A 16,935-nucleotide genomic window follows, 5' to 3' on the forward strand; every position below is an offset into this window, starting at 1 on the left:
AAGAAATACTGGCAGACAGCACAAGGTTTTTATCCCAAAGAATTTCCAGAGCACTATATATCCTGTCTTGAATCTATTAGCCTCACTCCAGCACATACTGTACGTCTTTCTTGTGTAAGTTATTGCATGACAAAGAACATAATTTCCCTATTCCAATCTCAACCATTTTCAACAAGTGTCACACTGCAAAACTGTTCACTAACTCTTAACAATGTCTCAACTTGATATTTTTCAACAAACACTTCAAATAAACTGTCTCTGGGAATGTTCTGCGTGTATAAAGAGTGACCGTTCTTAATGGATCAGCTGGGGAATTTGGCCCTATTTGTTCATTGTTGTTTCAGCCTGGTCTAGTGGAACAATGTGCATACAGGGGTTATTCTTCTCTGCCTGGCACTTCTGCACATATTGTATACATGTATGTATGAGGAATGTGAACTGCTCTTTAACACATAGCTGCTGAGAGAGGAGTCTGTTGGACTGTTGCCATAGTCAGAAAAAAAGATAACCCACTCTTGCATGCAGCAGTCATCCAGTCATTTAGGCATTTGGTCCTCCAGTCCAGGCAGCAAGCCCACTGGAAAGGCCCAAGGTTTTGCTGCATGCTCTGTGTTGCTTCTATAGCAGAAGGCCCTGATGGCGAACCTCAGTGGACCTGCCAGGGAATTTCACCGTGTGGGATGAAGTGTGTGATGAATGATCTTCCGGTGTAATTTCTCCAGAGCGTGGTGTAGAAAAACAGACTTTTAGCTGTTAATGGCTTCAAAATGAGTCATTAACAGACGACTGCGCCAAGTCCATCTCCCCCTGCTGCTTGTTCTCCACCACAGTGCATACGCTTAGGGAGCAGACCCTTTGCCCCTGCATGTTGTCCTGGCTTTTCCTCCTGCCAATCTGCCAACACATCGCTTTAAAGAGCAGGCACCTGGAATGTATTGACCTGAAAAAAAGTATTTGGAAATTGGAAATGCTTTCACTTGTGATTGTCTGAACACAAGATGAAGAACAACTATGAAAAACATACAGCTGTGATCCAACTAAAGTTGATGTAATAAATAGTGCACATGGTTGTGCATTGTGAGATGTGGTTGTGCGATGGTGTAGTCTAGCATGTGTTTAGAAACACAGAGATTAGAGTAGTAAGCTACAGTAACTGTGACATTAGTTTGGTCATATCCCCAAAAAAGGAAAAACCTTAACTGAAGTTTATCTGCAACATGCTGGCCAATTTCTCTTCACTGAATCTGCTTTTTAGTGGGCTTTTTGTCTCACTAACTTTATTTTCGTTTTGTCAGATGGGTTGGAGCTTTGTTGGGCTGGTTCTATCTGGATCTCTGCTTGGTTCCGCATCATCTGTTCCTGCGTGAGAAGGTCCTCCAAAACACCAGACTGAGGACCACCTGAACCTCTAACTGTCCAAACAACATACCAGCTCTCTTGTCTCCCATCCAGGAATCTACATTCTGAGTACTGCGTTGCTACAATCTGTCCTGTGCTCTACTCCCTTTAACTGCTCTGTACTCCACTACTCTAAGGCATGTTTAAATTGTTTACTCTCATACACAGTATTACAGACGTCAAATCCTAATTTGACCCAACTTCTGACTGGAGAGAACTAATCCTGCACAGAAAATGTGAAAATGTGGGTAACTGACAACCGGCGCTCTGCTTTCTCTTGAACAGAGTGCGATGTGGAGGGTGTGTAACATGTTGTGCTAGCGCAGTGTATTATCCTGCTACACAGCTGCATTATGTTTACCAAGAACACATTGCCCCAAAATCATTGTCCTTTTCATACCATGGCTATAATTTCGCATTTTCCAGGAGAAATGTTACAACATCCAATGAAAGTTGACTAGTTATTTGTTGTAGTTATGTAAATTACAACTCTGGAATACTTTCAATACATACCTATGTATTTCCCACTGTGCAGAAAGGTTCTTGCAATAAACAAATGAATGTGTATGATGCATGTGCTGTAATACCGAACAGTCATACATGTTGATCTCAAGTGAAATATGATTACATAGGATTCATAACACCTGACTTTAATACATCCCCTGACTTCTAATTGTTTAAAATATATTTTTGGTCATGTATTTATACAAAGTCTCTCTCTTTTTCCCTGTACAGAGATTGTTTGCTTTTACCAAACCAAATGGCCCAATTAAGCTTGCATTCTTGCATGTTGATTCAGTGTTCAGATAGTTATTTTGTTAAAATGTAACAGTGCCATGCAAAATGTTTGTTTGGTGACTACTGTTCATTTAGCCATGCATTGATTGACTTGTGTGTATGTGTGTGAGTAAACTGTGTCTAGCTATGTAAGCACATTTGATTGTTTTCAAGTGAAGAGTTAGGCTGAGAAGTGCGCTTGTTTGTCTCCAGTGCCTGTAGTTGCCTTGAAGATTGCCTCATTCAGTTCAGTGGGTTCATGTCAGGTGTATCTCAGAATACTATCTTAGCAACCATTTTATGTAGCTTATCCTAACTTGTGCTCACTTAACTCTAAAAGCTGGGCAGTTAGAAAGTGAATATCCTAAGATGATTCCTTAACAACCAGTCTGTCTGTTCTCGTCAGTTTTATGAATGAAGACCATTGGAGTGATTACATTTATTTAGATGATATTGAATATTAAGGACGGTTAAATATTACTCAGTTGATCTACATACATTAAAATGTTGCTCAGTGGATCTACATGCATTTCATTATGAATTATTTAGTTCTGAATGTTACATTGTAGAATTGATTTTGTCTCCATGTTAGTGCTAAGTTTCAGATGATCTAACACTACAGAAATTGCTATCTATAGATTTTAAATGAAACAATTTGAGGGCATGTTAAAATGCAAGAAAATAAGTAATTTACCCTCAATCCAAATCATTCTGTAAATATAATGTCATTGTATTTTGTTCATAACAGATGATGAGAAAACTGATGGACCTTTCGTGTTCTTTTTAAGTTGTATTGCAAACTGTTACTTAACATGTGAATTCATAATAAATCAAACATATAAATTGTCTTTACTTCTGGATGATGCTGATTTTTTTATTGAAACAATAATGCATTATTCGGACCTGTGTTTTAAGAAAAGCTGAATGATTAGGCTAAATAAATCTCAAATGTATAGATATACAGTAGCTATGGATGCAAGGATTTGCCATCCATGATATAAAATGATGGCCCTATTGTATCAGAGATTGGCCACAAGACTATTGTCGGTTTAGTGGTTTAACCAACATTGGCCAGCAAATTACCCTTCTATAATAACATGTACTGTAGGTTATGTCAAGACAAAATTTCAAGACTTTTTCCTTCTCTGCTGTTTGTTATTACTTGGTGTTATCATAAGAACAACTTAGTCTTAGCTATTTCTGTCTATTATTTTGCCTCTATACTATAATGATTTGTATTAGAGATAAAAGCAGTTACTTTGTGCTTAAGTTATAGATTCATAGGGGAAAAACATAACTGGTTAGCCTACTCAAAAAAGTATACTTAACTGTATTTTTTAAAAACATTTAAGTTGTACTTTAGTATAATAATAATTATTAAAACAGTATATATGTTCTATTTAAATAATAATATGTATACTTAAGTGTGTAAAAATGGTCCCAATTACTTCATATTTTGGTACACTTTTAATACGTTGATATTGGCATTCCTAATAATTTAGTTATGGCTTGGATCAATTTATTCTGGTAAATGTATTCTGTATGATAATGGCACGATTGTGTTGCATTGTCATATTTTTGTTCCTCATAATGTCAGACAGCAGCATCTGAAAGTAATGGAGTACTGACCCAAAACAAGAAAACCTGTGTCACTGTCCAAATAGTTATAGACAGCACTGCATTAACATGCAGGTCTTCTTACATGACCTGGCATTTGTACGCTGGTCTAGAATTTACTTATCAACTCCTTTGAGGATGCCTGGTCCTACTCAAAACAAAATCTACTTACAATTCCTAATAAACATGCCACACTCAAGAAAGTCTTTATCAAAACTACTACAACCCCTGTTTAGTCCTGAATAGTTTGAACTCATCCAATGTAAATACCTGCCCTGGTGTATAGCTTTGGCCTCGAAAAACCTTCTAATAGGCAATTAATCAAGCAGAAAGGAAACGGTAGACTCAGGCAGTTATGAAAGCAAAGGCATGATTTTACAAATGCCAATTTACTCCCAGAGGGTCTGACCCAAAAAAACATCTGGAACACCGTAAAATCCATTAAAAAAAGTATAATCCCAGCTGCTTACTGCATTTAAATATGAGAATACAGTCACAACTGAAAAAAATAGATTTGTTGAGAGGTTCAACAGTCACTCTGTTCGGAATGGCTATTCATTTGAATAGCAAAGTCCACCCTTGCTGCCAGCACTGTTGGACCTGCCCTCTGTATAATTATCTGTCAGAGCAGTCCTTGTTTCTCCTTTCAGTCAGTACTGGGGAATGATGTGCTGAAGGAGTTGCATAAGCTGGACAATTACAAGTCAGCTGGGCCTTTTCTTTAGTGAGGCTTTCAGGCTATTATCTCAGCCCTTATGACCTGCCTGTTAAACCGCTTATTATAAACATTTAGCTGCTGCCGTCATTCCTAATTTCAAAAAGAGTTACAAGCTAGACCCTGGGTGTTGAAGTAAATCCTTCATCCATCTTTTTGTTGACAACATTATCATGTTGAAAACTGTTCTCTTACTGACTACTGTGAACCCTTCAACATAGCTTCTATAACATAAAAAATGCCATCTTTGACCCCTACCTACTTCTTAGTACCCCCAAAATGAAATCAGAGCCTGTGGACACATTCAAATAAGTACCTTAGTATATGGTTTGACTGCTAATTGTCTTTGACTTCACCAGTCTAAAGTTAAACCCTGAATAGATTTTTTGGTTCAACAAGACATCCTTCACACTTCTGAGTGTAGCCTTGTAAATATCCTGCCAATCCTTGACTGTGGCGATCTCATGCATAACATAGGATTGTCGCTGAAAAGCTAAATAAATGTTATGTAATTTACCAACATGCCAATTGCTTGCCATGTGCTTCCACACTTATCACTTTGACATTTACACTCTGATATAATGTCGAAATGATACCAACTTATATACAAATGCCCCTTTAACCTCATCTCACTACATAACATCCAATGGTAACCAGAGCTTTGGTAGACATCTAATATTTGTCACTTCCAAAACATAGACATCCTCTGGCCGTTACTCAGTTAACTTCCACCAAATAAATGAAACAAATTGCAAAAAACATTTAACTTTAAACAAAAAGAAACATTCCAAAGCTGCTGTCAGATCAATGCACCTGCTGAATTTGACAAACCTATCCTTATATTGCGGTATGTGGTATGATCTGTGTGTTGTCTTGTCCCCTTGTAAATGTATGCTTTTGGCCAAGTCGTCGTTAAAACAGTAAAACAGACTCTGCTTAATTTAACATACGGCATACAGTTGAAGTCAGAAGTTTACATACACCTTAGCCAAATACATTTAAACTCAGTTGTTCACAATTCCTGACACGTAATCCTAGAAAAAGTGCATGTCTTATGTCAGTTAGGATCAACACTTTATTTAAAAAAAATATAAATTATTGATTTCAGCTTATTTTCTTTCAGCACCTCCCCAGTGTGTCCAAAGCTTATATACACTCAATTAGTATTTGGTAGCATTGCCTTTAAATTGTTTAACTTGGATCAAACGTTTCGGGTAGCCTTCCACTAGCTTCTCTCACTGAGTTTGGTGAATTGTGGCCCATTCTTCTCAATAGAACTGGTGTAAGTGAGTCAGGTTTGTAGGCCTCCTTGCTCGCATACGCTTTTTTCAGTTCTGCCCACAAACTTTCTACAAGATTCAGGTCAGGGCTTTGTGATGGCCACTCCAATACCTTGGCTTTGATGTTCTTAAGCCATTTTGTCACAATTTTGGAAGTATGCCTGGGGTCATTGTTCATTTGGAAGACCCATTTGCTACCAAGTTTTAACTTCTTCAGTGATGTCTGGAGATGTTACTTCAATATATACACATAGGTTTCTTTCCTCATGACACCATATATTTTGTGAAGTGCTCCAGTCCCTCCTCCAGCAAAGCACTCCCACAACATGATGCTGCCACCCCCGTGCCTTAGGGTTGGGATGGTGTTCTTCGGCTTGCAAGCCTCCCCCTTTTCCTCCAAACATAATTATGGTCATTATGGGCAGTTACATTTTTGTTTCATCAGACCAGAATACATTTTTCCAAAAAGTATGATCTTTTTCCCATGTGCAAGGATTGAAACAGAAGATTTATTCCCCCCATGAACCAGATATTGTCACAGAGAAAACAGGTAGTTCTGCTGGTCAACATGTATCATACTGTCTCCTCAGATATCAAGCTATAGTCTCAAAACAGTGTGTTCTGTCACCAGATTTTTTTTACATGGACGAGAACAAAGTCGCTGAGATTGTTTAAACCAGTAGACTATGGGGACAAAGTCAGGCTTTTTAAAGACAATTTTGGAGCAGTGGTTTCTTCCATGCTGACCGGCCTTTTAGATTATAGTTGAGCTCATAAGTTTGCATACCCTGGCAGAAATTTTGACATTGATTTTGAAAATATGTATTTTATTTAAGGATAGTGATCATATGAAGCCATTTATTATCACATAGTTGTTTGGCTCCTTTTTAAATCATAATGATAACAGAAATCACCCAAATGGCCCTGATCAAAAGTTTACATACCCTTGAATGTTTGGCCTTGTTACAGACACACAAGGTGACACACACAGCAGAAAATGGCAGTTAAAGTTGAATTTCCCACACCTGTGGCTTTTTAAATTGCAATTAGTGGCTGTGTATAAATAGTCAATAGGTTTGTTAGCTCTCACATGGACGCACTGAGCAGGCTAGATACTGAGCCATGGGGAGCAGAAAAGAACTGTCAAAAGACCTGCGTAACAAGGAAATGGAACTTTAAGAAATGGAAAAGGAAATGAAAGGATTTCCAAAACCTTGCAAATGCCAGTCAGTGATGTTCAATCACTTACTTAGAATTGGAAAATTCGAGGATCTCTTGATACCAAGCCAAGATCAGGTAAACCAAGAACGATTTCAGCCAAAATTGCCAGGCGAATTATTCAGGATACAAAGAAAAACCCACAGGTAACCTCAGGGGAAATACAGGATGCTCTGGAAAAAGACTGTGGTTGTTTCAAGGAGCACAATACAACGATACTTGAACAAAAATGAGCTGCATGGTTGTGTTGCCAGAAAGAAGCTTTTACTACACCAATGTCACAAAAAAGCCTGGTTACAATATGCCCGACAACACCTTGACACACCTCACAGCTTTTGGCACACTGTAATTTGGAGTGACGAGACCAAATAGAGCTTTATGGACACAACGATAAGCGCTATGTTTGGAGAAGGGTCAACAAGGCCTATAGTGAACAGAATACCATCCCCACTGTGAAGCATGGTGGTGGCTCACTGATGTGTTGGGGGGGGGGGGTGAGCTCAAAAGGCACAAGGAATCTTGTGAAAAATGAATGCAGCATGTTATCAGAAAAAACTGGCAGACAATATGGATTCTTCTGCATGAAAGCTGCACATGGGACGTGCTTGGACTTTCCAGCACAACAATGACCCTAAGCACCAGGCCAAGTTGACCAGTGGTTACAGCAGAAAAAGGTGAAGGTTCTGGAGTGGCCATCACAGTCTCCTGACCTTAATATCATCAAGCCACTCTGGGAAGATCTCAAATGTGCTGTTCATGCAAGACGACCAAAGACCTTGAGGCATTTTATCAAGATGAATGGGCTTACACCACCTGCAAGAATTCGGGAACTATTACAAGAGACTGCATGCTGTCATTGATGCTAAAGGGGGAAATACAGAGTATAAAGAACTAAGGGTATGCAGACTTTTGAACAGGGGTCAGTTCTTTTTTTTCTTTGTTGCCATGTTTTGTTTTATGATTGTGCCGTTCTCTTATGACCTGCAGTCTAATGTGAATCCCATAAGAAATAAAAGACGTGTTTTGCCTGCTCACTCATGTTTTCTTTACAAATGGTATATATATTACCAATTCTTAGGGTATGCAAAAAAATTTGCACAACTGTATGTCAATATATTGGGCTTGTTTTACTGTGGATATACAGTTGGGAGAACAAGTATTTGATACACTGACGATTTTACAGGTTTTCCTACTTACACAGCATGTCGAGGTCTGTCATTTTTATCATAGGTACACTTCAACTGTGAGAGACGGAATCTAAAACAAAAATCCAGAAAATCCCATTGTATGACTTTTAAATAATTAATTTGCATTTTATTGCATGACATAAGTATTTGATCACCTACCAACCAGTAAGAATTTCGTCTCTCACAGACCTGTTAGTTTTTCTTTAAGAAGCCCTCCTGTTCTCCACTCATTACCTGTGTTAACTGCACCAGTTTGAACTTGTTACCTGTATAAAAGACACCTGTCCACACACTCAATCAAACAGACTCCAACCTCTCCACAATGGCCAAGACCAGAGAGCTGTGTAAAGACATCAGGGATAAAATTGTAGACCTGCACAAGGCTGGGATGGGCTACAGGACAATAGGCAAGCAGCTTGGTGAGAAGGCAATAACTGTTGGCGCAATTATTAGAAAATGGAAGAAGTTCAAGATGATGGTCAATCTCCCCCGGTCTGGGGCTCCATGCAAGATCTCACTTCATGGGGCATCAATAATAATGAGGAAGGTGAGGGATCAGCCCAGAACTACATGGCAGGACCTGGTCAATGACATGAAGAGAGTTGGGACCACAGTCTCAAAGAAAACCATTAGTAACACAATACGCCGTCATGGATTAAAATCCTGCAGCGCACGCAAGGTCCCCCTGCTCAAGCCAGCGCATGTCCAGGCCCGTCTGAAGTATGCCAATGACCATCTGGATGATCCAGAGGAGAAATGGGAGAAGGTCATTTGGTCTGATGAGGCAAAAATAGAGCCTTTTGGTCTAAACTCCACTGGCCGTGTTTAGAGGAAAAAGAAGGATGAGTACAACCCCAAAAACACAATCCCAACCGTGAAGCATGAAGGTGGAAACATCATTCTTTGGGGATGCTTTTCTGCAAAGGGGACAGGATGACTGCACCGTATTGAGGGGAGGATGGATGGGGCCATGTATCGGGAGATCTTGGCCAACAACCTCTTTCCCTCAGTAAGAGCATTGAAGGGGTCGTGGCTGGGTCTTCCAGCATGACAACGACCCGAAACACACAGCCAGGGCAACTAAGGAGTGGCTCCGTAAGAAGCATCTCAAGGTCCTGGAGTGGCCTTGCCAGTCTCCAGACCTGAACTCAATAGAAAATCTTTGGAGGGAGCTGAAAGTCTGTATTCCCAGCAACAACCCCAAAACCTGAAGGATCTGGAGAAGGTCTGAATGGTGGAGTGGGCCAAAATCCCTGCTGCAGTGTGTGCAAACCTGATCATGAACTACAGGAAACGTATGATCTCTGTAATTGCAAACAAAGGTTTCTGTACCAAATATTAAATTCTGCTTTTCTGATGTATCAAATACTTACGTCATGCAATAAAATGCTAATTAATTACTTAAAAATTATTCAATGTGATTTTCTGGATTTTTGTTTTAGATTCCGTCACTCAGTTGAAAAGTACCTATGATAAAAATTATAGACTTCTACATGCTTTGTAAGTGGGAAAACCTGCAAAATCGGCAGTGTATCAAATACATGTTTTCGCCACTGTAGATCCTTTTGTACCTGTTTCCTCCATCTTCACAAGGCCCGTTCACAAGGCTGATGTTGTGGGATTGATTTGAACTTTTTGCACCAAAGTACATTAATCTCTAGGAGACAGAACTATTGTTTGTACATATGAACGTGGTACCTTCAGGCATTTGATTTTCCTATGTCAAGCAGAGGTACCGAGTTTGAAGGCCTTGAAATACATCCACAGGTACTCCTCCAATTGACTCAAATTATGTCAATTAGCCTATCAGAAGCTTCTAAAGCCATAACATAATGTTCTGGAATTTTCAAAGCTGTTTAATGGCACAGTCAACTTAATGTGTGTAAACTTCTGTCCCAGTGGAATTGGGATGTCAGAATCAGAAAGAGCTTTATTGCCAAGTAAGTTTCACCACAAACAAGGTATTTATTCTGCCCATTAGTGCAACAAATTATACCAAACAAATAAAAATAGTAGAATGAGGTATACCAAAATAAATTACAAAAAATATGTAAGTGCTTAAAAATATTTAGCTGTGTGTTTATGTGGAGAGCAGGCTATAGTCTGCAGAGGGATGATGCGCTGCAGTGTGCCCTTGTCCTTGGCAGTGGCTGCAGGTTACCAGACGGGGACGGAGCAGGTCAGGATGGACTCTATGATGGCACTGTAGAAGTGCACCATCATAGTCTTTGGTAGGTTGAACTTTTTCAGTTGCCGCAGGAAGTACATCCTCTGATGTGCTTACTTTGTAAGAGTGGCGATGTTCAGGGAGAAGCTTGACAGAGTGTTGACTGGAGTTGTAGCTGCTAGCGTACAGGGAGAAGAGTAGTAGACAGGACGCAGACTTGAGGAGAGCCGGTACTGATGGTCAGGGGGTCAGATAAGTGCTTTCCCAGCCTCACGTGCTGCCTCCTGATGGACAGGAAGGCTGTGATCCACCTGCATGTGGACTTGGGTACTCTCAGTTGGGACAGCTCGTCTTGTAGCAAAGCGTGAATTATGGTGTTGAATGTGCACCTGAAGTCCACAAACAGGATTCTGGCATAGGTTCCAGGGGAGTCCAGATGCTGGAGGATGAAGTGTAGAGCCATGTTGACTGTATTGTCCACATACCTGTTTGCTTTGTAGGCAAACTGCAGTGGGTCTAGTAGAGGGTTGGTGATGGTCTTGAGGTGTGACAGCACAAGGCACTCTAATGACTTCATAACCACAGAGGTCAGGGCGACGGGTCTGTAGTCAATAGGTCCTGTGATCCTTGACATCCAAGGGACTGGGATGATGGTGGAGGATTTGAAGCAGGCCAGAATGCAGCATGTCTCCAATGAGGTGATCAGAAAGCTGATCTGCACACTGTTTTATAGTAGATGGGGAGACACTGTCAGGCCCTGCTGCTTTCCGGGGGTTCTGTCTTTTGAATAGACTATTAGTCCCCTTGAAAGTGCCATTGTGGTGGTAGAGGTGGGGATGACTGATATGGGTGATCTAAAAATATCCCAATCAGTGTATTCCAGACACACTCGCTGAACCTCTGTTGCTTCACTTCTCCACTTCTTAGACCAACCGCCAACAGGTTTAGAAAGTTCTAGTTTTTTGCCTGTATGTGGGTATTAGATGGACCATGACATTGTCTGAATGTCCCAGAGCAGCACAGGGCACAGCCTGACAGGCATTGTTGATTGTACTGTAGTAGTGATCCAAAGTGTTTGCCTCTCTGGTCTGGATTTTAATAAACTGTTTATATTTTGGGAGTTCGTGGCTTTTGTTACCTTTGTTAAAGTCGCCAAGAACAATAACTAAGGAGTCCGGGTATATCCGCAACGCCCCACGTAGGCTATCTGTTCCGCTAGCTGCCGTTGTGTCTCGTGCAAGTTGGCTTGCGGTGGAATGTAAACACCGACCAGTATAAATGATGAGAGTTCCCGCGGGCTGCATATTCCTCCTCCCTTCGTTTTGCCCGAGAGTTCTGTGTCACGAGGCGCCCAGGAGATTGAAAAAAAATAAACTGGCAATAGCAGCGCTGAGTCCGGTACAGAGCCACACTGCCACATTTCCGTGAAACACGAGGCTGAAGAGGTGGAGATATCTGTTTTCCCCAACAGCAAGTGAAGTTCGTCCAGTTTATTGCTAAGTGATCGCACGTTTGATGAGGAATATTCCTGGTAGCGGAGTCCGTATTCCATCGCGCCTTGAGCGTACAAGCACCCCAGCTCGTTTTTCTCGCCGTCGGTATTTCCCTTCTTGACAGAGTGCAGATGTAGCTCTAACCAGAATGTCCAGTAATGCAACGGATGTTACAACAAAATTTGGGAATAAAACCACAGGAGTTGTTTCCCTGATGTTTATGATCTCCTCTCATGAGAAAACAATCCGAGAATTGTCGCAGAACACTGATTTAACACACAAAGACAACATGTCGTGCACCAACCAACCGAGGCAACCATCTGCGGCGCCAACTTCAGATCGTGATATAGTGAATTAAGTGAAATAATATAAACAATTGCTAGAAAATACTTGTCATGCACGAAGTAGATGAGTCCTTACTGACTTGCCAAAAGTTTAACCTGAGATCTGTGGAGTGTTTGAAAAATGAGTTTTAATGTCTTTGACCTAAGTTAACGTTAACCTCTGACTTCAACTGTACATACCTGCTAACTACAGGACAATTATTGGTAGATGTAACTATAGTATATCTATATGGAAACAGACACTACTTTCATTTACAGCCTTACTCCATACTTAATGAGTGTGAAGGTGGTAACATGTAACAGTAGGATTGCAAAGAAAATTGGTATGCATGTAATGGCGTCGTCCAATACAGTTGTACTTCCAAGTAACTACAACATAACTATATGGAAACAGCCATCTGTTTTTACTATATTTTACAGCCATCTAACCCGAAGTTTGTAGGGATACTATGTAAGAGCATACTATGCATGATACATTCCCACTAAAGTTGATTAGCTGTTTGTATTACAACCTGGTTACAGCCATTATAATAGTAAGCACGCATTTGAACGAAATTAATAACAAGGGAATCAGATGATTTGAGGGGCATCCAGAAAGATTGGACTTTTCCTTGAGCTCTCCGGTTACACTTGAGAAATGAGACCCATTCACCTGTTGCCCTATTCTCTCCCAGGCTGCTGTACCATATCCTTTTTAGGGAAATCATCTATTGAGGAAAGCCTCTCACATTATTGATTCTCCTTTTAACCTTTTATCATATGAATGCAGCTCTTTGTTACCTCAGCGCAGGAGATTTTCCCTGGCCTCAGTAAGCATGTCTAGTCAACCGAATGTCTGTCGTTACCCACTAAACTCTGTCTCAAGTTACCCATGACATTCCCCCCTCCTGGTGGCACAGCATGGTAGGTGGTCTTTTCTCCCTCGCAGCAAAACAAACCAGACCTTCAGCCATGTGAGGAGTGTGTGCAGTTGGTGTATGTACGTGTAGTGTGTCTTTCCTATGTGGGGACCTTCTGGTTTGAGTTTCCGGCCATCAGATGGCTCCTGCTTCCGTCACCCGGCCTGGTAGGCAGGGGCAGACTGAGTGTTTTGAGGCCTGAGGCAGATGTAGTGCTGGTGCTGGGTAATCCTTTAATTGAATTGATTGCCTCCAGCAGGTCAAATGAACAACTGAAATTAAAGAGTCACTCAATCATGACTCGAAATATCCGTTCCAAAAAATTATATTGCTGGTAAACTGCCTGTCATCTGAACTGAAACCACACAGAAGTGGAGCTGTGAGCTAAAAAGGCCCACAACCATGGGTTTCCTCAAGGTTATCATCATTTTAATGCTAAGTTCATGTGAATAACCTGAATTAAGAGAGTACAGTAAAGTACACCAAGGCAATAGGTGTCAATCAGAAGGACCAAAAATATATCAGAGAGGGTTTTCAGTGTGTAATGTATGGTCCTGGAAAAGTCACATTTTCCAAGGTAGTAGGCTGTGCATGGCTGTGGCTGCTTTCTGAATTGCAAATGGCATCCCTTTCCCTCTTTATTGCACTAAGCTACCAGATCCCAAAGGCTTTTGGCCAAATATAGGGCACTCTATAGGGAACAGGGTGCCACGGCCTGTGCTTGGTTCAAGACCATTTGTCTTAACTTGACAAGCTGCTTCAATGTTTTTTTAACAAGAGCCCTGATCCTGGAGGAGCTGGAGATTAACCCTATTAGTCCTGCCGCTGAGTAAGGCAGGGCTGATTACATTAACACAGGAAACAGTCCAAACAAAGAGCAAGGAGGCCTGGATTTTCTCTCTAAAATGTTTTGGTCATTTCATAGCTTTGTTAATTTCATAGCTTAACATACTCACATTTTTAGTGACTCCAAAGCTTGGCATTCGAAGTAGTTTGCTAAAGATTGACCACAGCTTTTATATTATTTGAAAACCCTATTTGTTATTTGCTTTACAAATTAAATTGGTTGTGAGCTTACTGCTGACGCTGCACTAAAAGCAAGTAAATCCCGTTGAAGTACTTCTGAGTGTAAATGTTAGATATCCCTGGGCCTTGGAAGAGCTTTGAGGTTGGAGTGTTGTGATACAAATCAGTCACTATTCCATCGAAGACGGCAACCATCGCTAACGGGGCCCTGGCCATGAGACTCTCTGTTACTGTCGTAAGGGAGTTGGATCACAGAGCTAGAAAAGAAAAAACGTGGGCCACCATAATCTTACGCTTGGTGGACACTCTGTGTGGGACTTGTACGCCCATTTGTGAACAACCTATTTGCCATTGTAAGAACAACATGGCAGGTATTGGTTGATAATCAAAGGTTAATTTCTTTAGTGACAATTATCTGAATTATTCACTTTGTTTTTTGAACAAAGCTGCTGACTAAAGTTATTAAAGTTTTAACAGACGTTCTCATCATCGATGGGAATTTTCTTTCTGGACTCTAAACTGCAGTATCTGCCCCAGACTGTGGGAGAAGTCTGAAGCACACTTTAAGAATGACCATTTGGTCAGGATATGCAAGAAACACACTGTCATTAAACACTTGTGTTTAACAGCACAAAAACAACCAACCATCACCCAACAGTTTCACATTTTGGTCATATCACTCCCTTAAACTACCAGAAGATGGCAGCAAATCCATGGACTAAAGAAAAACAGAAGTGTGTAATTATGGTGGCATAATTATACTGTATCTGACAATAAAACCAACACCTTTGTCTGCTCAAAAACTCTTACCAGGCTTTAATATAGTCAACAAACAAAGCACATTATGGATTTTAACACTCCATTCAAGTACACAGTTAGCATAAGTAACATACTGTAGCATTTCAGCTGTCCTTGTACCCTCATAAAACAGAAGATGACAGTTTGGTAGCACCATTATGTAAATAAAAAAAAAAAGACAATAAAATAAGACATAGACACATTATTGCACAGAAATAAAGTAAAAAAAAAAGTTATTAAAATCCCTGACTTTTACAACAATAAGTTACTAATATGATGTTTGCTTTAAAAGATTATATTGTTTGTGAATGTTGTAAAGAAAACATACGTTTGGAAGGAAAAAACTAGTTTAACTCTCACTATAAGGCACATTTATCCCTCCATTTTAACTACTATTCTACAATCATTAATTTGTGTGGTGGAGCAGACTAATGTCTACCATTTGGTTTTTATCATGGAAAAGGAACTTGGAAATAGTACAAGGTTGACTCACTCAGAATTGGAAAACACCACAGAATAAAATGTGTTGACCATATTGATGACAGCTGAGGGAGTACCCTGTACCACAGACGAGAAGACTGGTAATTGTTAGAAGACAGGTGAAATTATTAAATCACATGTCAACTTGATGCGCAATCCAAAATAGAAAAGAGGCACAGGACAGCCATTGGATTAAGACATTTCTCAACAGCGATGCACTTATTGGCAGCTATATAACAGTACTACACTTATTGGAAGTATTATTATATCATACTGCGTCCTCAATAAACATCTTCATTAAGCTGCTTGAGAGTAACCTGTATGACGCACTTACTGTATAAAGCCATTATAGACTATTAGCTTAAGTCTGTAGTTTTCCCAATATGCATATGCTCATTGTTCCACAGAGATCATTTTTTGTCATAGACATTCAATCCCTGGGAAAATAACATTTGACTCAATGTTTCATATATATATATAAAAGTGCAGATGATTTCCCTTTCATTAGTGTACTTTAGAGAAACTGCTCCCTGTGACACATCCCAAAATCCAACCAATTCCCCTTATAGTGTACTACTTCTGTACAGGGCCCAGGGGTCCACTACACAGGAAATAGGGTGTCATTTGGGACAAAAGATGAGTGTCATTCTCTCCTCTAGTGGGGAGCAGTTAGGAAAGATATTTGTTGGAAAGAAACTCCATCATTGCATTGATGACCTCAACCTTAAATGTGGGGTTGGGAGAGGAGGAGATTTAGAGCTTATAGAGAGAGTGGCCTGCAGAGATGAAGACCTTACTTGATGAGCTCTTTGTGTGTTTCTTTTTGAACATAGTTAATCATTTGAATCATGTGTGTGTTTAAAATGTCATTGTGTTTGTTGATTTGACATGTTTTGGCAAAGGTAAAATTGCCAAACGCTCTATTTAATCAAAAGGAGAGTTTAGTGGTTGAGGACTTTTGGTAGTCTCTCTGTGGTGGAAGCGATGGTAATGGTTGCTCAGTTCTTCTCTTCCTCAAATTCATCCTTTTACCTGTGGGTCACCTGGTTGTTCAGTAGGCCAGGGAAGGACTGTTCAGTCTCAGTGCTTAACGAACCACCTGTACGCATGATCACAACATTTGCTGATTTAACACTGCAACACATATCACAAAACGTTTAATATAACCCTTTCAAAGCAGGGTTCATTAGCAGGTTTCAGATATCCAATGCAGTCTAATGTCCTACAGCATCAGTCTGGCATATAAACAAACTGCATATCCTTGCACTCCAAATCTATGGTGTATAGTGTATTATCTTGGTGTATATCCATTATCGTCATTATCGTTATCCATTATCGTTATACAGTACCAGCTTGTTACAACTGCAGCAGCAGGAAATGTGAATTGTTATGTGGATTATAATTAATGCCTCTATTTTCTCAGGGTTGATACATTATTGTTAGGAAAACCATGTCTGTTTGTAGTCTGCATTTCATTCGTTGCGGAACATTTCCATAAACAACAGGTTGATAATTATGATGCGTCACATCTCAATA

General features: G+C 40.2%; 2 protein-coding genes across 3 annotated transcripts in view; one reads left to right on the forward strand and one right to left on the reverse strand.

Moving 5' to 3' along the window:
* The window catches only part of LOC105029462 (golgin subfamily A member 7), a 28,558-nt gene extending 25,543 nt beyond the window's left edge, over nucleotides 1-3,015 (forward strand). Inside the window, exon 6 of the mRNA XM_010902832.3 lies at nucleotides 1,296-3,015. The gene's annotated coding sequence lies outside the window, so the exon portion shown is untranslated. The remainder of the gene's footprint in view (nucleotides 1-1,295) is intronic.
* Nucleotides 3,016-15,118: 12,103 nt separating this feature from the next.
* loxl2b (lysyl oxidase-like 2b) overlaps nucleotides 15,119-16,935 on the reverse strand; it is a 35,421-nt gene continuing 33,604 nt past the window's right edge. For both annotated transcript variants that reach the window (XM_010902834.4, XM_010902833.4), the window contains exon 14: nucleotides 15,119-16,498. In XM_010902834.4, coding sequence (XP_010901136.1) covers nucleotides 16,428-16,498 — 71 coding nt within the window. In that variant the 3' untranslated portion in view covers nucleotides 15,119-16,427. The remainder of the gene's footprint in view (nucleotides 16,499-16,935) is intronic.

This window comes from Esox lucius, chromosome 13 (assembly GCF_011004845.1).
Source record: "Esox lucius isolate fEsoLuc1 chromosome 13, fEsoLuc1.pri, whole genome shotgun sequence".
Taxonomy (NCBI): domain Eukaryota; kingdom Metazoa; phylum Chordata; class Actinopteri; order Esociformes; family Esocidae; genus Esox; species Esox lucius.